At 33.9% G+C, this 26,886-nt stretch overlaps 3 protein-coding genes across 3 annotated transcripts; 2 read left to right on the top strand and 1 right to left on the bottom strand.

The window, feature by feature from the left end:
- Positions 1-2,959: 2,959 nt before the first annotated feature.
- Positions 2,960-3,337, top strand: LOC110804636 (uncharacterized). Its single transcript, XM_022010237.2, has one exon. It carries the CDS (start codon positions 2,960-2,962, stop codon positions 3,167-3,169), a length of 210 nt encoding a protein of 69 aa, XP_021865929.1. The 3' UTR covers positions 3,170-3,337.
- Positions 3,338-5,021: 1,684 nt separating this feature from the next.
- Positions 5,022-5,879, bottom strand: LOC110804642 (uncharacterized). The gene has a single exon (XM_022010248.2). The coding sequence runs from the start codon at positions 5,877-5,879 to the stop codon at positions 5,334-5,336; it is 546 nt and encodes a 181-aa protein (XP_021865940.1). The 3' UTR covers positions 5,022-5,333.
- A 13,372-nt stretch (positions 5,880-19,251) lies between these two features.
- LOC110804632 (gamma carbonic anhydrase-like 2, mitochondrial) lies at positions 19,252-26,679 on the top strand. The gene is made up of 2 exons (XM_022010232.2): positions 19,252-19,831; positions 26,002-26,679. Exons 1-2 carry the CDS (start codon positions 19,423-19,425, stop codon positions 26,376-26,378), a joined length of 786 nt encoding a protein of 261 aa, XP_021865924.1. The 5' UTR covers positions 19,252-19,422; the 3' UTR covers positions 26,379-26,679.
- The last annotated feature ends 207 nt before the right edge of the window (positions 26,680-26,886 follow it).

The following is a 26,886-nucleotide window of genomic DNA, read 5'->3' as shown; positions in this document are numbered from 1 at the left end:
TCCATATATATTTCTTGAGTCCTTTAAATCATTTAAAGCAACAGGTATTTACTAGCCTTGTACAGTGGGGAAGGACCATTGTCATGTAACTAGATTATCCTTTATTAATATATGTTGTGATTTTGTGTTTAATAAGTTAAGTGTAAGAACTATTTGTAATCACATCGACACTTGATTTTTAACTACTTAGATATCTCATAGGATTTTGCCTTGGGATATTTGATGTATATTAGACTTCTAGTCATATTAATGAATTAGGACTCGATCATATTGTAATCCCTATATCATTGTTCAATGGAATACATTGCCATCTTCCACCAAATGATCAATCTATTTGTTTGGGGGGATTAGATCTCAGTTTTTTCTTTCTCGGAATTAATCAAGATCAAATATTTTAGCATCTCTTTTAATATATTTTGTTAATTTTTATTGTAGATGTATAGGGTTAAATTGCTCTGTTATGATGAAATGTGTAGGGTGAAAAAGCAAATGAAAAGGCTAAGGAACTTGAAAAAGCTAAGTCAAAATCAAAAGAAGCTATTTTAAATCATTTATACATATGTAAATTGATTTCCCTTTATTTAAAATCAGTTTTATTATTATTTAATTGAACTTAACGGAAAATGTAACGGTGTTAATAAAAATAGCTTATTCCATCCATTTTGAGGGACCTAAATGCTCCTTTTGAAACTTGAGGGACTTAACTGCTCTTTTTGGCAAAGTTAAGGGACCTCCAGACCTATTTACTCTACCTAGTTAAGTTGATTGTCATTCATTAATGGCGCCATCTCTTTTCACCAAAACAAAATTAATGGTGCCCTCTCTTATCATCATTCCCCTGTCTTTTTCAAGTAAGATTTTGTTTGATATAGATGCAGCGAATGGAGCTTGGATGAAGATAAATCATAGCAAAAAAAATTAGTAGCCTAAAATGTATTTCATATATAGTGAAAGACATAAAAACTGTAGTTAGATCAGTTACGCAGGTCTTCGCTTAAGCCATTTTCAACGCATTTCATAGTTAATGGGACTCGACCCTGTCATAAGGTGAGTTTCCCACCAACTCTACCAACTTATGTTGATTAACTGATGATGTAATTGATAGAAAGGAGAACAAAAGAAAGCAAGTTGATACATTAGGGATTGATACTTTTTTTGGCAATTAAATGTTAATGTTCTTCTCCAAATTTATGAATGTATCTTCTCTTGCCCTTCCCTTTTTTCTACTTTTGTGTGTGTGTTTGGCCGTGTGGGGGTGGGAAGTACTACAAGGACAATGTCTATTAACATAGTAGTTGGACTTAAGCTTTTGTTGAGACTTGAGCCTTTGAAAGTTAAGATATCAAATGTAATTGGACTTAAGCTATACTTGTATACTTTTCTTCTTTGTTTATATCGTGTTTGATTTTGGAGATTGAAATTCATCGTTCTTTCGGCAAAGCTATCGCAAGCGGCCCATATCCTAGTATCTCCAAGTTGAAAAATGATATTGTTATTTGTCATGTATGGCCATAAAATAATGACTTGGGAAAGTTTGATCAATGGTAATCGATTTCTACTATTAAATCCGGCCTCCGGAAGAAGGTACATATGTCTAAAATGAATGGCTAAAGTTTGTAATATCATGTACAAGAAAATGATCCCAGATGAAGCTTCGATTAGATATAAGGGTGTTATTATAATATGTATTGGACAACTCGAGAACATATGTATCAAATAAGATATAGAGAAGCACATCTTACATGCATTGTTTTCAAAAGAATGGTGATATGAATACTCGACTCATCTGTACAAGTGAAGATTTGAAGATTCAAGCAATTTTTGGAGAATCAGTTATAAAGAAACTCTCTGTTGCTACATTTGAGAAACTATCCAACAATATTAGATCAATTGCACTAGAATATCTCAAATAATGTACTCTCTCCGTCTCTTTTTGTTTTTTACGTTTGGTATTTTGCACGCGTTTTAACGACTAATTACTGTGCATTGAGATTCTTCTAAGTTTTTTAGGTAAACAAGGAAAATTACGTTTATTTATAATGTTTTCACTCTTATCAAAAATCTGATATTGGAAAAATAAGAAAAAGTTAATGTCTAAATGGAAAAATGTGAGAGATTAAATGACCCAATGGATTTAATTGGTTAAAATAATAATTGGACACAAATTTTGATAGAATATTAAATCATTTATGTGATAATATAAAAGATGTAAAGAACATTTTGGACACCTAAAAATGAAAACTTAAAGAACAAAAAGAGACGGAGGGAGTATTTATCAGGCGGATAAATACGTGTTGCATTATTTTTCCCTTAACCATGGTTTTGTCCAATTGCGTTTTCCTGGTAAAGTTTTTAACAGGGAAACAATTCAAGCATATGAAGAATAGTGTACTTTTTTTCCTTCACTAAATTTTTTAGCAAGGTTTTTACGAGGCATAATCTTCAACAATGGACATCAAGGAAGAGTGTTATAAAATATTATATGAACGTCCATTGTATCCTAGTATCTTTCTGAAATATACTCAATCTTAGAATTTATTGTTCTCTAAGTAAACCATACTCTATTATATGTGTAGATACCCCATTATTCATGGAATAAGATACATAATTATTCTCCCCCCAAATTTTCTTCCCTACTCTTTATTTTACAACAAAAATATGTAAATTTAGAATTTACTACTCACGTTTTAACATGATGAGTCACCTTGCATTTACTTGGCTTTCTTACATCTCAAATCCTTGTCACTCTCTAAAGTCTACACATTGCTATTTTTTTCTCTAATTTCATTAAACTCCATCCCGTGCGTACATCTTATTTTAAAGCCTCCTTTAAATACTTAAAATCAGAAACACCCCAACTCCAACCTCCACTTTACTTGAAAATCAAAACAAAAAAAACGGAAGTTTCTCATTTCTCATAACAAAACAGAAACACAAACACAAAAACAGTTGTAAAAAAATGGCAGATTGGGGACCGGTGGTGATAGCGGTGGTGCTATTCGTGCTATTACAACCAGGATTGTTGTTCCAAATACCAGGCCGCGGCCGTGTGATTGAGTTCGGTAGTATGCAAACCAGCGGTGCCGCCATAGTTGTGCACGCTATCATTTACTTCGGCCTCATCACCATCCTCCTTATTGCTGTTGGTGTTCATATCTACGCTGGTTAGCCTAATCCTTTTTTTTCTAAATTCCTCTATATTTTAGTACTACTATGACGATTTACTAGTTTGTATTAGTATTATTCAACATTTCGGTTGTAATACCGGAACTCTTGAAGGATGTACGGAGTAATTTGTTATTATTATGCTTTTGGATCTGGAAAGTTGCCTTTTCAATTCCTTTTTATTGTTTCTTCTTTTAACTGTTTTTTGTAATTAAAGTTTGGTATGATTTTAATTAGAAATCAGTGGGTTTGATCAATTGGTTAGTTGTTATTTTGTGGATCTCAAATTTCTGAGAACGGTTAACTTGATAGTGCTGGTGAAATGGTCAAAACTCAAAATAGAAATCCAGTTGTATGCCTTATAAAATGGTGAAACGGTGTTTCTAAATACAGAAGTTCATTTTCTCGGTGGTCACATCACATGTTCACATTCATGATTTTAGGACTTGTTTGGCAAAATTAGTTGTACCTTTGTATGATATTATACTACTCCGCTATTACTGGTATAGTCAGATAGGTGGCACTCTATACCAATGATGTCTTGGCCTAGTGGTTAAGACTGAGGACCTGTGTACAATAACTTTCAGGTTCGAATCCCTATTTTGTGTTGTAAAAAAAAAATATCAATGAATCTAAAGAAGTACTCCGTATATTCATTCGATTATTGTAACTAGAATATACCAGAATATATGCTCGTGAGTTTTAAAATTTATTGGTTTATCAATATCAATTTTCTTATTAAAAAACTTTTGAAAAAGACAATTGCGAATTTGCGATACGTCGAAAGTGTAATACTAATATGGAATGCTATTTAATAACGGTTTACGAGTCTCAAATCTCAATCAAAGGTGGCTTCAAATTTCAAAATGTAGTGTAATTGCTGTCTCCATGTGATTCTTTTTTGTTGGAGAAGTACACGGATCATCTAAACTAATGTATATTCTGTGATTCCGAGTCAGAGATGACACTTTATTCAGTAGTTAAAAGCAAGTTAAGGTTCAGTTTATGTACCAAGTATGTGTCGTTTTGACCATCTTTTTTATGTACATGAATCTTTTGTTAGTTTCCCCCTTTACTGGCCGGAATAGGGGATTCGAACCTGAAACCTATTGTACAAATGTTCTCAATTTTAACCATTACGTTAAGACTTTATTGGTACGAAAATATATAAGTATATAAGCACTCGCGTTTGTGAGATATATGTGGAGATCAGAGTATTAGTCACAAGACACAGCATCTTTTAAAGATGGCTCGCTATTATAAAATGATATGTACATACAAAAGTGATAATGACTTCACCAATTATGCCATTATCTAAAGTAATTAGGGATATAATCCAAGTAATGCTAGATGATCTCACCCAAAGCTCAAGAGTTTCCTTAGCTAATACATTTTCTTGCCATTACTCTGCCCATTTAACATATGTCGATAACTAGAAAGTATATTAAAAAGAATACTGGATTACGAACTGGATGAACTTCATTCTGGTACCAGAATTTTATCATCTGTTAAGTTCTGCAAGATTTACATTAGAGAATGACAAGTCTAAATGTATAATGTAGGAGAGCATACATTTTGGTGGAAGAGGAATCACGAAAGTAGTACATAGTGCTTGTTTGGTTCACTTGGGAAGTTATTTCCCATGGAAACTTCCATTTCATAGGAAGTTAATTCTCTTGTTATTTTCTTAGGAAATAGGTTGAAAGTTCTATTCCCCATTATACAGTAACATTTGTTTTCATATATTATATATAAAATAGGATCAAAGTGAATTATGTGAATAGTGCAAAAAATCAAAATAGGTCGAGTATTAAGGGACCGTAGGGAGTAAGTTTGTAACATATGAATGCAATAGATATCTTGAAAGGCTGATTATGATTTAAGTATATTCTCTACATAAAGTAATTAAGGTGATCAAGACAATAATCTGTTTGTCTACACTAGTTGATTAATTAATAAATTCTCTACCTGTGGAGCTGGAGCTGGGTGTACGATAAATTTATACATGATTCAAAAGCAAGGGCGCCATACCCAACAGCATCATTTACATGGCTTCAATTCGACGAAAATTAACTTGATTGAGAGTTCGATGACCAATTAAGCTGCCTATACATACATGATCTAGATCGATACCGGTACCGGTACCGGTACGTCTCTTCCAATTACGGTCATACCATCGACAGCTTCAAAGGCAATTCGCTCTCATGAGAAGCTATAGAAGAGATGGAGCCACCATAAGACCCGAGGTTGTTAAGATCCTCGCCTTGACCACCCGAATCGCTATAATGAACCTGCTTTGAGGCATCCGTATCATCCTGTGAGGAAGAATAGTTAGCCGTGGCGTTACCTGTGGTACCATTTTCCAAACTACTACCATCATCAGCAACACCTTCTACGGTGGTGGTGCCACCACAATCACCACCACCACCACCACCGTTACGCATGCTATTATTGACAGGTAACATGCTTTTCCCCCAACAAACCATCCTAAAACCGAGGGTTCGAGAGATGATACGATACAACACGGTTAGAACCCAGAAGAACCAAGGTAGGCAAACTAGAGAAATTCCGATGACAGGGTACCAAGAAGTGGTTGGGGTTTCAGGTTGGGTCATGTAAAGGACCAAGAAAGTGCCACCTGAAAGGATGGACGTTAAAAGAAACATTGTAATGAACCATACGTAACATCTTGGGGTTAGGGTCATTGCTGACATTGGTGTTTTTTTGTTGTTATCAAAAATTTGCTATGAAAATAAGGGGTGGCTTTCATTACTTTTTATCAAAATGTTGTCAATTTACATTTCATCTTTGTTTTATTTTAAGCCCATTTTCTTCATCCTTTATGCATCATCGAAAATGGGCAGGAAAAATAACACGAAAATTCAATCAATTTTCGGATAAATAAATTGTAGCGAAGATTTTAAGAAGAAAGGTTGATTTTGATAGAATTATGGTAAAAAAAATCTTGTGTTTCAAGAAATTATTTTCTCTCTACGAAGAAGATGGTAGGCGCCAAGATAGGACCCCTCCCTCCCCTAAATCAAGCAATGCAAAAATGGTGGGAGAGAAGTGATTTGTTTTTGGCTCTTGTTTTAATGGATGAGATTATTGGTGTGCCCTTTTTTTCTCTCCTTCTTTGTTAAGAATAATTTTTTATTTTAATTTATTTTTGGATATAAAAGAGGAAAAAATTCAAAATTAAACAAGAAATTCTACTACAACGGTAGACGAGTCGAGTCGAGTAAGCTTTTAATTTGTTTGAGTTAAGTTTTATATACCTATGTCCCTATGTTCCATCTAATTTGAGCTTCAACGAGCTTTGCAAATTCCTGTTCTAATTTGGATTTATTAAGAGTTCGTCTTGTTCGAATATTGTTTACGAATCATGTTGTTTCCATTTCCCTTAGAATATCCCTAACCAACACTCCCTAAAAGGTTCATTCAAAAAAAAAAAAAAAACACTCCCTAAAAGGTTAATTCCCTAAGGTCCATAACAAACACCACTTTTGTTTTTGCCTATTTTTGTGTGGATCAAATAAATTGAATAATTTCCCGCCAATCAAACTACCAATTCCAATTCCCTCAAAAACTACCAATTCCAATTAATATACACTAGACTTTAGCCCGTGCGATGCACGGTTTCTATTCAATTGTTACGTTAAAATAAAACTCCTACATATATCAACTGCTATATTTTATATATTAGATTAAATTGATTTTTTTTTATTTTGGATTGAAGTTCATTTTAGATTTATTTTTTTAATTTTTATAGTGTTTGATTTTGGATGAAATTGTATATAAGAAATATTAATAATTATTTAATAAAAATATTTACGTGGCACCTAATCTAATATATATATATAAAGGAGGCATATTTGCTGAATTATTAGAGCGCCACATAGGATTACTAATGGTTTCGGCCAATGAAAAATAAGATTTCTAATTTATTTTGGAATTAAAAAAATCGATTGCCACGTAGATAATTAATTAGGTGCCACATAGATATTTTAATTAATTAATTACTAATATATACAGGCATATTTGCTGAATTATTAGAGCGCCACATAGGATTACTAATGGTTTCGGCCAATGAAAAATAAGATTTCTAATTTATTTTGGAATTAAAAAAATCGATTGCCACGTAGATAATTAATTAGGTGCCACATAGATATTTTAATTAATTAATTACTAATATATACAATTTCATCTAAAATCAAATACTATAATAATTAAAAAAATAAATCTAAAATAAAATTCATCCAAAATTAAACACTAATCTAAAATAAAATAAATAAAATTCAATTTAAAAATCAAACATTAATCCAATAAGCATATTTGCTGAATTATTAGAGCGCCACATAGGATTACTAATGGTTTTGGCCAATGAAAAATAAGTTCTACTTTATTCTTGAATTAAAAAAAATCGATTGTCGCGTAGATAATTAAATAGGTGCCACATAAATATTTTAATTAATTAATTACTAATATATACAACTCCATCAAACACTCTAATAATTAAAAAGTAAATCTAAAATAAAATTCGTCAAAAATCAAACACTAATCAGAAATAAAAAACAATTTAAAATCAAACATTAATCCAATATTAGAGCGCCACGTAGGAAATATAATGGGTTCGATCAATGAAAAATAAAATTTCAAAATTAATTTTGAATTAAAAAAGTCGAGTTCCACGTAGATAAATAATTAAGTGCCACGTAGATATTTTAATTAATTAATTATTAATATTATGCATATACAATTTCATCCAAAAACAAACACTCTCATAATTAAAAAAATAAATCTAAAATAAAATTCAATGCAAAATCAAAAACTATTCTAATCTAATACCAAATATATAAAATTGGTTTTACCAAAAAAAAAAATAATATATAAAATTGGTATATACATAAGAGTTTTATTTAAACTTAACCATTTAATAGAAACCGTGCATCGCACGGGCTAAAATCTAGTTATTTATATGCGTGGCATTCGAATTTTTAATTCAAAAATAATTTTGAAGTCTTATTTTTCATTGGCTGAAACCATTAGATTTCTTAAGCGGCGCTCTAATATTAGATTAATGTTTGATTTTGGATTGAATTTTATTTTACATTAGTGTTTGATTTTGGATGAATTTTATTTTAGATTTATTTTTTAATTATTAGAGCGTTTGATTTTGGATGGAATTGTATATATTAGTAATTAATTAATTAATTTAAATATCTACGTGACACCTAATTAATTATCTGCGTGGAATTCGAATTTTTAATTCAAAAATAATTTTGAAGTCTTATTTTTCATTGGCTGAAACCATTAGATTTCATACGCGGCGCTCTAATATTGGATTAATGTTTGATTTTGGATTGAATTTTATTTTAGATTAGTGTTTGATTTTGGATGAATTTTATTTTAGATTTATTTTTTAATTATTAGAGCGTTTGATTTTGGATGGAATTGTATATATTAGTAATTAATTAATTAATTTAAATATCTACGTGGCACCTAATTAATTATCTACGTGGCACTCGATTTTTTTAATTCAAAAATAAATTAGAAATCTTATTTTTTATTAGCCGAAACCATTAGTAATCCTAGGTGGCGCTCTAATATTTCAGCAAATATGCCTCCTTTATATATGTATATTAGATTTCTGCATTTTTTAAAATTATAATCAAACAAGAACAAAATATTATGAGCATGTATATGATACGTCACAAGTTTAATCTCATTTCTCCTCCATTTATAATTTGTATTCCCTTTGTAATTAATTGAAAAAAAAATAATATAAGGATACTAATGAACGCAATTTTGATTATACACCTTACTCAATAGACATGCTATGTGTACCCGATAAATATGGAGAAAATTTTCAATGGTCACATATATAAATGAAACATTTTAGGCAAATTTGCCAAAAACAAACTTTTATAACCCATTTTTTGCGAAAAATAACCTTTTAAAAAAATTTGCGATAAATGACCTTAAACTAAAAAAAAACTTGCGAGAGACATCCTTTTTGTCTTTTCCGGCTTTGACCACTCATTTTTGGCATTGACTTCGCCGGTTTTGCTAACCTCCCCCTTTTCCCCTTAAAACCAAAAGGCAAATTTGCCAAAAACAACCTTTTATAACCCATTTTTTTGCAAGAAACAACATTTTTTTAAAAAAAATTTGCGGAAAAGACTTAAACTAAAAAAAACTTGCGAGAGACAACCATTTGGGGTTTTCTGGCGTTGACCACTAATTTCCGACCTTGACTTCCCATGTGCAAGTCATATGTTTCGTTTTTCCTTATTTATTCCCTCCATATTCTCTCATATAAAAGTAGTTGATTAAAACCTTTAAAAAAATTACAATTGATTAATAGTATACTTAGATATCTTCTTATTTACCTTTATAAACTCCATGCATATGGTAGAGATAATCTCAAGCTAATTGCCTCTCCGACACAAACATACAATGCTTAGCATTTTACATATAATCTCCGTATACAAGAACAAACACCTAATTTCACCACTATTTTCCCATCAAATTAACAATATCCTTGATATTTTTAGTAGAGTAAAAAACCTTAATTCCATGCACTCACTAGTTAAGGCTTAATTCGATGTTCATGGGCGGCGGATGATGGGGAGTAAAATGTGCTATAGAACATGATGCGGGTTCTAGTTTGATTCAATTTCAAACAATAGGGAATTTATCCAATACTGTTTTCGTCCAAAAGTTCGATTCAATTCAAACAATTGGGATAAAACCCTAACTCTTCTACATTGCAATTACACAAAATTAATTAACCAAACTTACCAAATTGTAGATGAAGAGTGTCGAGAATGATTGAATTGAGATAAAATCTACCTTGAAAGCAAGAACAAAGAGAGAATGACATTTGGGTTTTTTTTGCTGGATTTTTGTTTTAAGGAAAAAAAATGTAAGTAGCAAAATCGGCGAAGTCAATGCCGAAAATGAGTAGTCAACGCCGGAAAAAGACAAAAAAGTTGTCTCTCGCAAGTTTTTTTTTAGTTAAAGTCCTTTTCGCAAAAAAAATTAAAAGGTTGTTTCTCGCAAAAAATGGGTTATTAAAGGTTTTTTTTTTTTGCAAATTTGCCTTTGGTTTTTACGCTGAATAGAGAGAACAAAGAGTATTTACGGTGAGATTAGCAAAACCGGCGAAGTCAATGCGAGAAATGAGCAGTCAACAACGGAAAAGACAAAAAGATTGTCTCTCACAGGTTTTTTTTTAGTTTAGGAAAATTTGGTAATATTAATCCAACATTTGGCCGATTTTCTTTTATTAAGCCCACCTACGACATATTTTTTAATAATCCCACCTTTACCACCCAACGTCTTTTATTGGGCCCAACACTTCATAAACCTATTGTCGGCGGTAATATGTCCCTACGTGGAAGTACTCTCTCTCGATATATTCAGTCATCATCATCATCACCATCTCGATGATTTTTTCACCGCGGTCACTTAAGCCCAATAAAAGTCGTTGGGTAGTAAAGGTGGAATTATTAAAAAATATGTCGTAGGTGGGATTAATAAAAGAAAACCGCCAAAGGTTGGATTAATATTACCAAATTTTCCTTTAGTTTAATGTCATTTTTCGCAAAATAAATAAATTAAAAGGTTGCTTCTCACAAAAAATGGGTTATAAAAGGTTGTTTTTGCAAATTTGCCAACATCTTACTCCATTCGTTTCAGAATAACTGACACATTCAACCTAGACATGACAAAATGTCGTGTCGGGTCGTTTCATTTTTGTGTTGAATATAAACAAGTTGGAAAACCTCACATGACCCCTAATTGACACTAACACGTTTAACTAATAGTGTTGAAATTCCAAATTACACTAACTCGCTTTTTTCGTGTTCGGTTCATGCATGTCGCTTACCGTGTTTGCTTATTAAAGTTGGCCTTGTTATATAGGTTTATCACCAATTATACATTAAATTAATGTTTTTTTTTTCTCTTGGGTGTTGTTGTGTCGGTTTAATATTGGAAACCTCAACACTTACCGACCAAATTAATTAAACGTACGTATCAGGTCGTGTTAACCCGTTTAATTGAACATGTCATAAGCCTTGACATTAACCCGCTTTTCGTATGTGGTTCTTGTCATGTTGTCGTGTCTTGTCATATTTTGCTAGCTCTAATTCAACCTTTACACACATGCCGTTACACTAGTTTGACCATTAGTAATGAAATAATATTAGTAAACATTATTTAAAAATTGATATTTTGACAGTATACAACAATACCTATTTAACAACATTTTTCACATGGTATCTTTTTTTTAAGGAAAAAGATAACTTTTATGTTTAATATACGAAGTATTATTAAAAAAAAAAAATTATAGTAAAAGTTAGTATAAGAATAGTGAATTATAGTCTAACGTGTCAGTTAATCTGAAACGTAAAGAGTAGTATGTTTGGTCTTTTCTTTTAAAAGGGGCTTACTACACCGCCACATATTACTTAAAATTGCCTTATTATAGTTTACCAATATACCCCTTTTTTATTTACTTCATCATTTCACCACTTATCTAATTATCTTCCTTCTTTACATTCTTTCATCTCCAAATTCCCACCATATTTCTAGCTACCACCAACTCATATCTGTCCACCACCAAATTTTAGCCACCACCGAAAATAGAGAATTATTCATTTTGAGCTTATATCATGGTGTAAACTTTTGCATCTTAATTAAGCTTTTACGATGGTAGGGGCTCCAAATGCACAAGTCTATGCCATGTTAGAAAATTAATATACATAATTCTATATATGTCATTAAGGGGTTTTATGAGTTGTTGAATTTGAAATAATTAACTTTGAAAAATAGTAAATACTCATGAAATTTGGGCTAGCTTGTACGTGGTATGGAATTTAACCGTTTAAGTTCATACTATGGCAGAACCTCAAAGAAGCAAAATGCATAAGTTTAAGGTGAGATGACAATAAGAATTAAATAAGGGTAAAAATGTAAAATAATAGGGCGGTTTTAACTTTTAAGTAACATGAGACGACTCTTGACACTTCACTTTAAGGAAATTTTGCCAGATACAACCCAATAAGTTGTCTATTTGCCAATTACAACTTTAAACTTCCAGATTTGTAAATTACATCCTTAAACTTTATGTCACACTTTAAATTACAATCGAGTAATTTCTTGAAATAACCATCTGAATATGATGTCATTAATATATTCCCTCCATATTTTAAAAAGAGATACACTTTGATCGGCACATAGTTTTAGGAGAGTTGAGTTGAATTTATTAAAATAAAATGAAAGTGGAGTAGTGGGTGATTTATTTATTAGAGTACGTAAAGATGATTTGAGTAAGTGTGGGACCACAAAAAATAGAGAAATATTAATATAATTGGAAGTGGGGACCAAAATATGTCAAAAAAGGAGAGTGTATCTCTTTTTAAAATACAGTCATTCACTACAACATATAAGATCAAAGAGGGCGAAAAATGTCACCCTCTTTGATGTAAAACTCGCCCTTTTAGGCTATCAGGGCGATTTTTAAATCGCCCTCCCGTCGCCCTGTTAGGCTCGTCCTATTAGCTTTATAGGGCATACAAAAAATGTCTCCCTCTTTGATTGAAATCAAAGAAGGCAACTTTTTTCGTCCTCCTAGATTGAAATCAAAGAGGGCAATATTATTTGCCCTCTTTGACTAATAAAAGAAAGGCAACTTCTTTTTTCGCCCTCTTTGATTGCAATCAAAGAAGGCAACTTTTTTTGCCCTCCTAGATTGAAATCAAATAGGGCAATATTATTTGCCCTCTTTGATTAATAAAAGAAAGGCAACTTCTTTTTTCGCCCTCTTTGATTGAAATTATGAAATGCATATACTTTCGCCCTCTTTAATTGTACTATTTGCTTTTTTTTATTTCTATTTTTTTAAATGTTAACCTATACATCAAATAAATTTACCCATGTGGGATTCGAACCCACATCTTTGTGCATTTGCACAATGCTCTCCCATTTGAGCTAATAGGTTAGTGTTGCTTTGAGACAAACTTAGTCAATGCAACCAATCGCATAACATAAGTAGTTCTATAGAGATCTTTACAAAAAAAAACTGAGGCATAAGGTCGTACCTAGTTTTGTTCCAACGAGAATAAATTCATCAGATCCACTATAGCTCAGAGGTCTCAATCTATTGTAGTCTTCTTGACCTGTAACATGTGATATAGCAAAACACTGGTCTCAAATATCATTAAAGACAGGTAACTGAACAGGAGTAATTTGGAATACATGAAAATAATAGAAGGACAAACAAAGAGAAGCATGAATCTTACCGGAAGTATCCCATAATCCTAGGTTGACTGTGTTCCCATCAACAACAACAATAGCACTAAAGTTATCAAAAACTGTAGGTACATAGCCCTGTTCAATCAAGAAATCAAAACGTGAAAATGTCGCAAAATAATTCCCTCTTTGTTGAAGGATGTTGAGTTGAGTAAAGTCGAAGTAAGTAAAATCAATTTATGGTGGATGAACTCACAAATTGCCATTTGACCAAAACCTGAAGTACTCAAAATGAGAGAGGTCCCCTAGACTTTTATAATACACATATAGTTGCATAAAAGTACCTGTTTATTGGAATTTTAAATCTCTAATTCCATAACCTGTATTTCTCCTGATGGGATAAACATGTGAGCTAGTTGTCCTTGTTCAGATGACTAAAACAACATAGCTTCAAAGTACTAGTTAGCTATTGACAAGATTAACCATATCAAAAGCAAAAGAAATGCAGCTGACCTTGAATCGTGGGTTTAAGTTTAGTAGAATCATAAACTATTCCAAGAGGTTCCCTGGACAAACATTACAGTTTCCTACAGGTAATTAACAACAATTATCACAAACATCAGAATAAAATTGCAGGTTTTAGAGCCTATAAACAACAAATTACCTGAGGAAGAACATTAAGTTGGAACATTCTCCATTTCAGATTTTGCTGCATAAATCGTTCCTGACCTGAAATAATACAAGCTATATGCTTCCGAGTAGTCACACATGAATGCAATGTAACATCAAAATCATATCGGAATTCACCAAAATAACTCAATCCAGATAGAAATTACAACAAGTATGTAATAAGATATTAATTCGATCACTTTCAATTATAGATGCAACACTTTAAAAATTCAACATTCATATCAACTACAATTGCTGAGCTTCGGTCACAACTTATGATGGGCAGCGTCACTGCTGCACCAGTCAGTTCTAAACCACAACGACAAAATTGTGCGCGATTTTTTCAGTGAATGGCTGCAGTCTCATGACGTTACCAGCTCTATTAGCTGTTCAATTCTTACAGCTAAAAGATTTTGCAGTTTCAAATTCATTTACTATCTCGTATTGCATAGATATCTCTATACGAGCCTCAGAGACTTTGCTGACTATTTGGACGAATGATAGGTCTAACTGAAGGTATTCTAGTACTACATTTTAGACTATGTCTTCCTTCATCTCAGACTCTCAGTTGATGATCTGAGTACAAGGATTTTAGTACTACATTTTTAGACTATTTGTTGAACACTGGGACATGTAATCAGACTAACATTGGATTTGATTGGATTATCCAATTTCGGGAGTTTTATCTCAAAATCAGACCCTAGAAAACTGCAAGATTTCTCTAAATATACCCAAGATATCAACTAGATTAGACTCTTACAGATGCGACAGACCAACAAGATGATGAATCCAACAACCCAAACCCAATAAACCCATTTACTGTAATCCCCTGCATTCACCACATGTTGATTCTAATAACAAACAAGAGACATCACAATCATATATACTCACCTCCAGGCAAATTTCTTGAGCAAGAAGCCATCAAATCAACTCCCGAAAACAACGGAACAAGACCTATAAATTAGGAATTTATGGAATGGTCAACTATAAATATTAAGGTCAAATCTTAAAACAAAACCATATGCAAACAACAATTCGCGCATTATCTAAATAGTGAAGGGACACACAATAAGAAATATTAAGGTCCATTAAAGATTAACCAATTCAAATCGAGAAAGTTTTTAACACCATTTCGGACAGGGCATAAAAACTGAATATGATGGTTCACAAAGTTTCAAATTCCTATATGGCCTTTTTGTTCAGTATTCAGTAGACATGAGGTATAATCTGGAAACACAATGATGTTTTCTTGAGAGTAGGTAATTATTTTTTTATGAAAAAGCAGAAAAGACAGGAGGTAAAGTTCATATGATTGTTAAACCTAATTAGGGAAATTCCTGCACTAGAAGAGGCCATATGCTTAACCATATGAATAATGAAATTTAAAAATGGTTATAATGAAACAACTAAACACTTTGTCTTAAAGCTAAGTGTTCGATTTTTCTTGTGAGTGTTGTAGGTCCATATGCGAATCACGACCATATGCGAATCACGACCATATGCTTCAGTTCTCCTTAATGTAGTAGTCAAAATACCTCCATATTCTTTTGCTGACGGCATTTTGTAACATTTTCCAGCATTTTTAAGTGAGCAATTGTAATTTGATAAAAATTAGTGAGGAATATTACTGGCTATATGAGTAAATTCTGGTACAATGTGGATCTAAAACCAATAAAAAAATTCCAGAAAATTAACAATTAATGCGTGTAAACCAATAAAACAATTGCAGAAAATTCTCAATACTGTTAGGTTCAATATTTCAAATGTAGAACATACAAACATACCAAAATTGAACCAACTTACTTTCTCAACCAGCAACTCAAACCAAATCAGAACATTAGCCTATAAGATTATAAGAATAAACCAAAATAATAGCATACGCAACCTAAGCATTCACCTTTGTTGCTATTGGTAAAACGAGATCTAAAACACCAAAACAAACATACGCAACCTAAGCATAAACAAGCTGTGCCAGCAAAAAACACACAAAAGATGAATAAAAAAAATCAAAGGAAGTAGATGATACCAGTAAGTTGAAATCGTCCTTCTCTCGAACAAATCTCCGCTGAAAACGATCTTTTCTCAAACAAATCTCAGCAGAAATCGGGCTTTTTTCGAACAAATCCCCGAGGTTACGAACTAAGCATAAACAAGATGAGAAATTCAATTAATTTTCGACTAAATTAGGATAATCTATGAAGGAATTCGGAAGAGAATCATGGAGAGAGAGGGCAACGAAAAATCTGAGCATCGATTGATATTTTTTTCTAGGGAAAACGAATTTGAGATTTTAGGGGTTTATGTTTGGAGTTTCTTCGAAGAACTCTGGCAGGAGACTAGGAGAGTCATAATGGCCTGGATAACCAATTTGGGATTTTCATAAAGTTATTTTATCAATGAGGACGATTTAAAAAGCGCGTCGTCCTATTTTTATCAAAGAGGGCGACCTTATCTAATTCGCCCTTATTGTTTATATGTACGACAACAACATAAACTCGCCCTAGTTGGTTATTTATGTAAAGGCAATTAATACTCGCCCTTTTTGATTAAATAATGTCGCCCTAGTTGCTCTTGATTTTTGTAGTGGTTTAAGGAAAATGTATCTCTTTTTAAAATACGGAGGGAGTAATAATTTCAAAAAAAGTTCCAAAAAAAGTTTAAACAAAAGTTAAAATATCAGAAAACAAAAACAAAAATAAATTAATCATAAATTATTCGTTCTTTATTTTTATAGAAAATTATGTAATTGTGTTTAATAAGATTAATGACATCATATTCCGATTGATTTCACCAAAAAATGATTCAGGGTTGTAATTTAAAATTGAGATGTAAGTTTGAAGTTGTAATTTGTAGAGAGACAACTTTATTGGGTTATATTTGAAAAAAATTCGCCAATTTAGAAACGAGGTGCACATATTAACCAAGAGTAAACTGTTCTGAAGGTCCATAAACTTTGGCAAAAGGAGCAGTTTAGTCCTTCAACGACTTTGAGAAGGAGCAGTTTAGTCGCTCAAAAAGATGAAATCCGCTGCTTTTTGGCTTATGTTACTAATGTCTGTTAAAATTTAAAAGTAAAGACAAATTACTATAAAAGGCAGAAAATGACGAAATAACAATTACTTTACCTGTAAACAATTATAAAATAAAGGCAAATCTATTCAAGTTAGCTTTTTACTTAAAAACTAGCGGTTAGAGCTCTCAAAAAATAGAGTATTTAACAGTCCATTTACATAAAAATAATTCAACACTTCAAAAAAATCCATCTTCTCCATCATCATCTTTGTTACTTCACCGTAGCTGACTTTTCTCCAGAAAAAAGATAAATTTATATTCTAATAAATACTCCAAATTATAAAACCAACCTGAAAATAAATTCCTAAAATTCAATTAGTCTTCTGCAATAACATTTGGTTCGACTTATTAACTAATAACTAGTGTCTGGCCCGGGCGTTGCCCCGAGTTTTGACTTTTATTCGGATTTATTTGTTGTAAATATGTGTCCATGTAGATGGTGTCGTCATAGAATTATGGGGTTACACACAAGATTAACGACCGATTAACAACCTTCCCAAGCTGAAAACTCCACGCTCTATTACCCCGAGTGCATGTAATATGTTCTATAATTATTCAACCACTTACTCATTATTACATTCTATTACCCTGAGTTTTTTTTTTTTGAGGCTTAATCTAGAAAAGTAATAACTGTACACTTATTAATTAAGTAATCATTCCCTTTTTTGCATTCACTTTTATTCAATTTGTTATTTATTGTAAAAAGAACATATAGAAATATATAACATAAGTTGTAGTTGGTTAAGATGGTTGGATGTTGAATTTTTAACTAAGAGGTCTGATGTTCGATCCTTGCTACATATTTTATGGTTGTCAATGACATGTCATGCTGCTGATTAATTAATGGCGATGTGGCGTAATAAGAAAAGGTATACGTGACATGTATATGTTCTTAAAAACGCCACCAGAATAAATGCAGGCTTGATCAATCAACATATACCCATAAATTATTATTTTTTAAAAAATAAAATCCTTGATTCTCCATAACAAGTATCAAAATCTCCATAATACTTATTTCTCCATAATGATTAAATTTCTCCAAAATTAGGGCTAAATATCAAAATTCTCGTACAAATCCGGGGATCAAGAACATTCTAAAAGAGCCAAGAGAGAGGAGAAAGAAAGTGAGAGACTAACTAACCAGTATGCGGGCGGCTAGGGAGTGAGAAGGGCCGCGAGAGGAGAGAGAATTAGGCGCAACTTCACCGACGGCGTGCTCCGCTTGACGAAGTGTAGAACAGTACTTAGGTGACTCAAAGCTTTCGCCATTGAAATTAACGATGGTGCGGATCTGGACCTTTCCGAATGCAAACTGTCGGCCGCAACAGAATCGGATATTGTTGTAATGAAAAGAGTGAGATCGAAGAGGTTTTACGTTTTTGAGAGAAAATGGGGGATGGGGAGGAAAAAGGAGCGCAAGGGTAGTGGGATGGGTTGGGGGGGGGGGGGGGGGGGGGGCGGGGGAGGAATGAGGTTTCTTGGTTGGATGAAGTGGTGGTGAGTGGGGAAGGACAAAAAAAGGTGAAGATGAAACTATAAATGTGAAAAAGTCATGTGAAAAAAGCTAAGTAAGTTGAAAAAGCTAAATGATAATCAAAAGTAGCTGTTTTAAATTATTTATACACATATAAATTAATTTCCTTTTCTTAAGCAGTTTATTATTATTTTATTAAATTTAACGAAAAATGAAACAACGTTAACAAAAGTAGCTAATTCCATCAGACGTATTTGTCAATCTATAGACCCAATCAGACGAATCAGACGGAAATCATATTTGTCACGGCTACAACAGATATATAGACCCCCTCGTCAATGAAGGCTGTAAATCACAACGATATAAAAGAGAGTATACAGAATGTTTGATATACTACGATCCTAGCTATGGTGAAATGAAGTTTTTATTTGATTCGACTGTTATGTATTTGTTAGATTTAAATCTTTATGTAGATGTCGTATGACTTTTTATCAATAAATTAATTTGTCTTTAAAAAAAAAAGTAGCTAATTCCATCGATTTTGAATGACTAAACCATTTTTTTATTGAGGGACTAAACTACAATTTTTGCCAAAGCTTAGGAACTATTGATCAGTTTACTCTATTAACCAACGAGGAAATAAATAAAAAAAATTCACGAAAAAGTCCTATTACCACTCTGGGCTCCTCCTCCTTCCAACACCGCAGCACATCTTCACTGCCCATCGCCCTTCTCCACCTCCAGCATCAACTCTCTCTTTCTCTCTCCTACCTCCACCAACAATGGCGACATTAGCTCGACTCTCAAGAAAAGCCCTAAAAATCACACCAACACTTTCTCTCTCCTCCCACCATCACCTCCGCTCTCTCTCCTCCGCCGCAGCAGCCGTGCAGCAACACCAGCAATCACCGCCGCCTACGAAGAGAGAGATTGTCGAATCGCCAGATCGAGTGAAATGGGACTACAGAGGACAGAGAATGATCATTCCTTTGGGTCAATGGAACCCTAAGATCGCCGTCGATGCGTATGTTGCTCCCAATGTTGTTCTTGCTGGTCAGGTTTTTGTTTGGGACGGTTCTTCCGTTTGGAATGGCTCTGTTCTTCGGGGCGATCAGAACAAAATTAGTGTTGGATTTTGCTCTAATGTTCAGGAGAAGTGTGTCCTTCACGCCGCCTGGTCTTCTCCTACAGGTTCACATACTCCTCTTGAATTAATTTGATTAATTATGCTGATTTCTTTTGCTATTGTTGTGAAATTATGCTGTAAATGTGGTGGTTTGGGTCGGAAATTGCGAAATGGAGATGTTTAACCAATAATTTGATTACTACTATAGTTTATTGGGAGAATATTGTCCCTTTTGAATGAAGTATTTCAACTTTATTGCAATGGGTTGAATCCATTTTCCTAATTCACTGCCCTCGCTTAGTTTTTGTTATGAGGGTGATAGACTGATAAGAGCTTGGGGAATAGTATTTTCAATGGAGAGTAGAGAGGTGAGAGTCGAAAGCCAAAACAATCACTTTTCAGCTGAGAGGGAAAAAATGGCTTATATTTTATTTCTTCTTATCATTGCCTCTTTGATGATTAAACTACTAGTCTTATAAACCTGCTCTCCATTCCCTCAAAAAAAAACTTGCTCTCCAAATGGGAACAGAAACTTGGACGCTTCATTTTTGGCTAAACACGTGGAATTATGTAATTTTGTATATGCATATGAAGGATAGTTCCGTATTCCTGTGTAGATATTGGAACTTTGGAGACACTTCATATTCTGTTGTGAACAATTATACACCCCAACTTTTGAACTTACTTTGTGATGCCACTATATGCTATGCACTGTTTCTAGGGTGTTTCAATTGCTGGTGACAGACTCATGCTAAAATAAATTTGGATAATTGATTATGGTCCTTACAAAGTAATAGGAAAGTATATAAAAGCTTCTTGTGTTCATGTTGGATACTTTTCAATTTTAATGAGTCCGAAACTTCTGAAGAGTTTGAGGCAACCTAGGTTTCATCCAGATATATCATATATTCATATATATGGCCATGTTATCGTGCAGTGGAGAGGTTTTGTTGTGGTTGCTGGGATAGAAAATTAACAATGTAACATTGGATATAGGAGTCCATGCTTTGTGTTGTCGGAATATCAGAATATGAGATTAGATGCAATTACCAAATTTTATGGCCCACCCTCCTTGCCTATAAGCCGTTAGGGGTTTAGTTCTCTTTCATTCCCGACACTCGTCATGGTGTGTGCTTCAGTTGACGTATTCCTAGCTCAAGTTGCTTACTTTCTCGAATTTGTTTCCTCTGAAGTGTTATTTGACTATCTGGTGATATGATGTTCAAAGTATTCTAAGCTATATTTTTCAACTTAGTAATAACTTACTCCATAATACTTATCCTTCTATCTGCATCTCTCTCTATAGGCACAACAACTGCTTCCAATAAGGTTCCTTTTTATATTTTATAAATCTCCAAACTACAATAAACAGCCATTGCATTTTCTTACCCATCATGTAACTGCTGGCAGCTGCGTAGGTGTCTACGACAGCAAGTTAGCAAGTTTACCAAGTTTATTCTAAGTATAACTAATCTTTTCTTTTCCCTCCCCCCTTCCCCCTCCTGTATACTGAGAACAGCCTCCAGCCATTATCGATGGTTTACTAGTGGAATTGATCTGCCACTTCGCCACTATCCCATCCATTTTACGGCTCCTATGAGCATTGCTTTACTACCACCAGGCTCTTGGCAGCATTATATCCTGCTTTCGCACCAATCGTTACCAGTTCTTCACCCTTATTCTAGCATAATTTACTTACTAAGATATGTCTGCAGTGGTCCATTTGAATTATTTCGCTTTGCTTTTGACTTCAGTTCAGTATCTATTTTCAGCCTGCCTGCCAGTATATCTTTTTGAAATGAATATATGCTTTACAGACTGCCCCCTAATGAGTTCACTCGCCTTTTCAAGATTTCTCTGTGGATGGAATACAATAACCACTAAAAGATATTTTTCAAATTAGGAGCCTTTCAATTAGAGCTTGGAGTTGTAAGCTGGTTTCCCATGTGAAGTATGTCAATTCTGTATATACTTTCCTCGTGTGGTCCCTTAAATGGTGTGCATTTTAACATTTGTCACTTAGGATGGCTTCTCGGAAGCATCAGGTTTCCTCCACTTATCCCGTTGAACTAGTTATCCGACCCGTTGCCTGTAGGTGACAAGTGGCTCCCATTAACGTAACCAGATTTCGATATAAAGGTAAATGGCAGTTGCCAATCTTTATCGAGGAAGTTTTCAGGAGTACATGCATTTATGCCAAAAGCATAGATGCAACAGAATTTTCAATCTAAGTTGATACGTAGGCAGAAGAACTTTGTTTCAAGTCTTTCAACACTTCTTCCTTTACCCTCCAAATGTCCATCCTCGCTCGCCCCAAACACTTGCTGCTGCCTCCGCCCTATTTCTCCTTAGTTTATTCATCCATCTCTATTAATCCGGTAGTCTCTAGACCGGTCAACGTGTTACGTACTCTCCCATTTGTAAGCCAAACATGAAATGGGGTCACCTGTGGAACTCTTGCTGCAATGTCAGTTACGGAAGCAAAATGTTAAGTTGAGGAGGAATACAAAATATCAAGTAATTTTTCTAGACTTTCATATTATAGGTTTCCAATAATCTGATTCTGTAGGGTTTAATTACCCTAGATTTTCGGCTTGAAATGTTTTCACACGCTGTGTGGCCATTTGCTAGGGGATTGCTCCAGAAAATTGATAAAGGGACCATATCAAGCTTGTATTGTTATTTTATATCGGTCAATGTAATCATCTTAGTCCAATTTATTATAGTTGAAACTCTTGAAAGAGTCTTTAGTGGGGCATTTCAAGTGTTTCAACCAGTTATCTCACTAAAGGGTCTGTCCTTAATGGGGTCTTTTGTGTTGTATGGATAAGATCAGAACAGCTAATCCCTTCACCCCCGCCCTGGGTGAAACCGTGAGAGCCTCACTGGATTTTGAATATGTCGTCAACTTTGTTACTGCACTAACTAGTAAAATCCCTTTTTTCTTTTTTTGCTTCTGACTGGTGACTGGGTTACCTAGAAGTGGTGATTTGTGTGTGAAAAAGATGATTTGATATTACTGATGGAAAAGTCACCTTTGGAATGGTTAGCGTGATACCATCTACAACTATTCAGCTTTATGGTGGTTTCTACTAATACTAGGCCATGCTATCATGTTAAAAGTGATGTTGGGGCTAAAGATATTTACTTGATCCAGGGTTACCTGGTTCGTGGTTCACTTTGGTACGGGGTACGCGTTCAGGTTTGGGTTCGCGATTCGCGGGTTAGCTGGTTTTAGGTTCGCAAGAGAAGGTTGAAACTTTTTTTCATGGGTTCTTTTATAAAATCGTTAAAATATCTGATTTATAAAGATATTATTTTAATACTCATGCTCAAATAGCATGTTCTCAAACAAAAGCCCAAATATATTTCTTCTTCTTTCGCCTTCGCTGACCTTCAATAGCTAAACCTTGGGTTTCTGATTCGTTACGACAACACCAGCGAATTGGTTCGCGAATCGTCCCCACAGATCCCGATTCAGTACAGGCAAACCGATTCGAAATTCGCAGGAGGTACCAGAGAATCTGGTGACGCTGACTTGATCACATCGATTAGGGTAACACTTATAAAAAAGTCACCCATTCTGAAATCCGACTTGAGTTTTGGGTCGTAGGTTATTTTCAACCTGAAACGGTGAAACCCAAACCCAATTGACCCAAAAATTTCAGGGTCACCTTCGTCTTCTTTTTAATGATCTTTATCCATTGAAGATGAGTTGGCGCATTGTCAAACTAGTGTCATGCTAGTGATGGCTCACTTTCTTACGTATCTACTATAATCAATTAACTCAAATATGATGTATATAATGAATTTACGGCGCTAGTGCTTTTAGATGATAAAAGGCAGGTCACATTTTTCGGCCTCCATTATTTGCGCATAAAATTGACCTAAATTGGGTGGAGCTTTATGTTTAAATTTGATTCCTCGAACAAACATATGAATGCAACTTGTTCTGTAACCATAGTCAAAGAAACATACATCAAGTTGTCATCCTTCGGAACTCAAATCACATGTGAAACCTTTGTTTGCTTTTCCATAGTGAATTTAATCATTTCTCTAGATTCAGTTGACTAGTGTCTTAGTCATCTGTTCTCAAGATATTGTTGACTATCAACTACTGATAGTGTTATTAAGATTTTAATTTATACTTAAAATTAATTAATAGTGGGATAATCAGTTCTCTAGATTTTTTCCATTAGTGTCTTGGTCATCGGTTTTAAAGATATTGTTGACTATCAACTACCGATATCGTTTTTAACATCGTATTTTTCACTTAAAAGATTTGTATTTTATCATTCTTTCGAGTGCATTTGGTGGATGATGTGTGCTAGTGTATGATGCAATTCTATAGTAGTTTTAGAAAGATCAATGTAATTCTTTGGTAAAGTTTTGTGATATGGTTGCTTTTGTCACTAGGAGCATAAAAAACTAACACTTAAATGTCGAGCAGATAACTGATAAAAAGGTCCTTCAACCTGTTGGGTTGAGTTTAAAGTCAGGGCTGAACCCATTAGGACCCGCAACACAAATGACCTAGCCTGAGATAACCTGAAGCCGAATATGATTAAACCTGAATCCAACCAACAACCTGATTGATTGGTCTACATGGACAGGCAGCTTCCTGCCTTCCTGTCTATATAAGTTATGTTCTGGAACTTCTGGTTCATTATTTTGATATGAACTTCCAACTGTCATCATGCTATTATTATGTTGTGTAGTTTGATGGAGGTTTTGGCAAAATATCAAGGTCTATGTTGGAGGGTCATTTTTCAATTTTTTTTGTTTCAGGGGAGGGGTGTCGTAGGGAAGAGTTCAAAACTTCTAATAACTTGAGTGATTGATTGAAGTTGCTTGTTTCTCTTTATTCTTCCCGTCTTAAACTTAATCTATGTATGTAGTTGGTTTGATGTTAGCTTAATGCAACATAAAGTACCTGATATGTTGTTCAAGTATCCAACAGAGGCATCGAGAAACAGGATGTGCTCTTGGCTTTAGTTCATGCTGATATTTTGTTGGATTTTTAGTGACCCCTCTCACAAGTCTGAAGTCACAACTAGTGTAGCTGAGGAAGTTGATTTATCCAGTAGGCTGTAGGTTTTTATTTATGAAATGGGAAGTTTTCCTCTTTCCAGGAGAGTATAAAGTTACTTTTATGCTGTAAATTTTTTCTAAGGACTAATGATACGGAGTACTTGTGTAGCTATCCATGAATGGTTTGGCTCATGTTGCTATAATTACCTTATATTATATCCTCTAAAGCCCTTTCAATTTCCAGTTAACTAACTTTCCTGTTACCCATTGCAAGATGTAAGATAGGCTATGCTTAAAGCTCTTTGATTATGATCATCAAGAGAGAAAAACACAGAGATGTCTGTCAAAAGAAAGGTTGAAAAATAACTAAAGAAAGAGATTCTTGTTTATCTTTGTGAAATAGATTTTCTCTCACCTTCTTTTGTTTCTCATAGTGAAAGAGAATGTTCAGATTCTATGTGTATAAATTGAGAAAAATCTGTCTAGTACTCTAGTGTTGTTAGTGTAGCCAAAACTTCCGATTTGACTTAGAGTTTCACCGAGAACCATTTATTGGTTCAGTTAATTAATGATGTTGATCTGGGGTGCTTAATGGTCCAAGCACAAGTGGTGATCTTAAGCAAGCTGCATGATATCCCAAAGCTTTTCATCCCACTTCCACACTTCTTGTAATACCGAAAGAAGAAATGTTTATTTGATTTGGTAACTTGGAGGGAGATGGCTATTGTGCATTGGAGGAGTGGAGTGGAGGTTTTTCCAATTTTATTGATCAAAATGAGTATTAACATCCAGATCAGCTCCTGCTCGATAAAGTTGTGTCTGTCTTGTGGGGAGAAAGCGAGAAGATTTGTCTGATTCTGTTTATTGGGTTTGTAAGGACGGTGAATATGAATTGCCCTATTCCTCACTGTAGCTTATGATATAGAATAAACGGGCTGCTTCTATTTTGCAAACTTAGTTCTCTAGTTGGTGACGTGTGTAATGAGCACCTGGGCTAATGCACAAAACATTTATTCTATTTTTCTGTGGGCATTAATCATTATTGTGATATGAGTTGCAAATCAGCCTTTTATTCTATTAAAGTCATGCTTCCATTATAAGACCATTTTTTGCGAGTTGTGTTGATGACACTGTTGAAGGATCGAGTATGTGGCTGCTTAAGAAAAAAAAATATATTGTATCCTAATATATTTGCACTTTTCAGGTCTACCGGCTGAGACATCCATTGATAGATTTGTTAGTGTTGGTGCATACTGTCTGTTGAGATCTTGCACAATTGAGCCAGAATGCATCATAGGACAGCACTCGATTCTGATGGAAGGTTCTTTGGTGGAGACTCATTCTATCCTTGAAGCTGGTTCTGTTGTTCCTCCAGGAAGAAGGATTCCTACTGGTGAGCTTTGGGCTGGTAATCCTGCCAGATTTGTGAGAAACTTGACTCATGAAGAAATACTTGAGATCCCTAAGCTCGCTGTTGCCATTAATGACCTGAGCAAAAACTACTTCCATGAGTTCCTCCCATATTCTACCGTATATTTGGAGGTTGAGAAGCTTAAGAAGGAGTTGGGGATTAATATTTGAATTATTTTTGCTTAGGAGTTTTTCATGTTTAATTGTATCAATCAACTAAACATCCTCTCTGAAATAAGCAGCGTCATGACTCGGGTTACATGATTTTGGAGTTCTTCTGTATTTTTTGTTGACCTCTGTACGAAGTGTGGAAGTTCCAGTGAAGTCCCAAAACGTATAATACAGATGAAACATGGATCTTGCCATGTAGTAATTTGTAGTGTTTTTTGCATCAATATTTTTGGGCGATAATTTTAATTAGATTTTTATTTGTGAAGCATGTTGCTATAGAAGATCCAATTTAGTGGCTGAACCTGATACTGTGATTGTTTATTAAGTAAAAGACCATTTGAAGTCGGAATCAATACAGATTTCCTTAGATTTTCTTTACTTTGTGAGATTTGCATGACGCCTTAAGTGACATGATTTACAGGAAATTATGTATACAAGTGTAATGAAATAGAAAAAGTAAAGGGACCACTTAAATGAATGGAGAAAAGTGTTGCATAGTAAATGAATG

Source organism: Spinacia oleracea, chromosome 5 (genome assembly GCF_020520425.1).
Source record: "Spinacia oleracea cultivar Varoflay chromosome 5, BTI_SOV_V1, whole genome shotgun sequence".
NCBI classification, from domain to species: domain Eukaryota; kingdom Viridiplantae; phylum Streptophyta; class Magnoliopsida; order Caryophyllales; family Amaranthaceae; genus Spinacia; species Spinacia oleracea.
The sequence above is the reverse complement of the archived record's forward strand: the minus strand, read 5'-3'. Positions and strand labels throughout refer to the sequence as shown.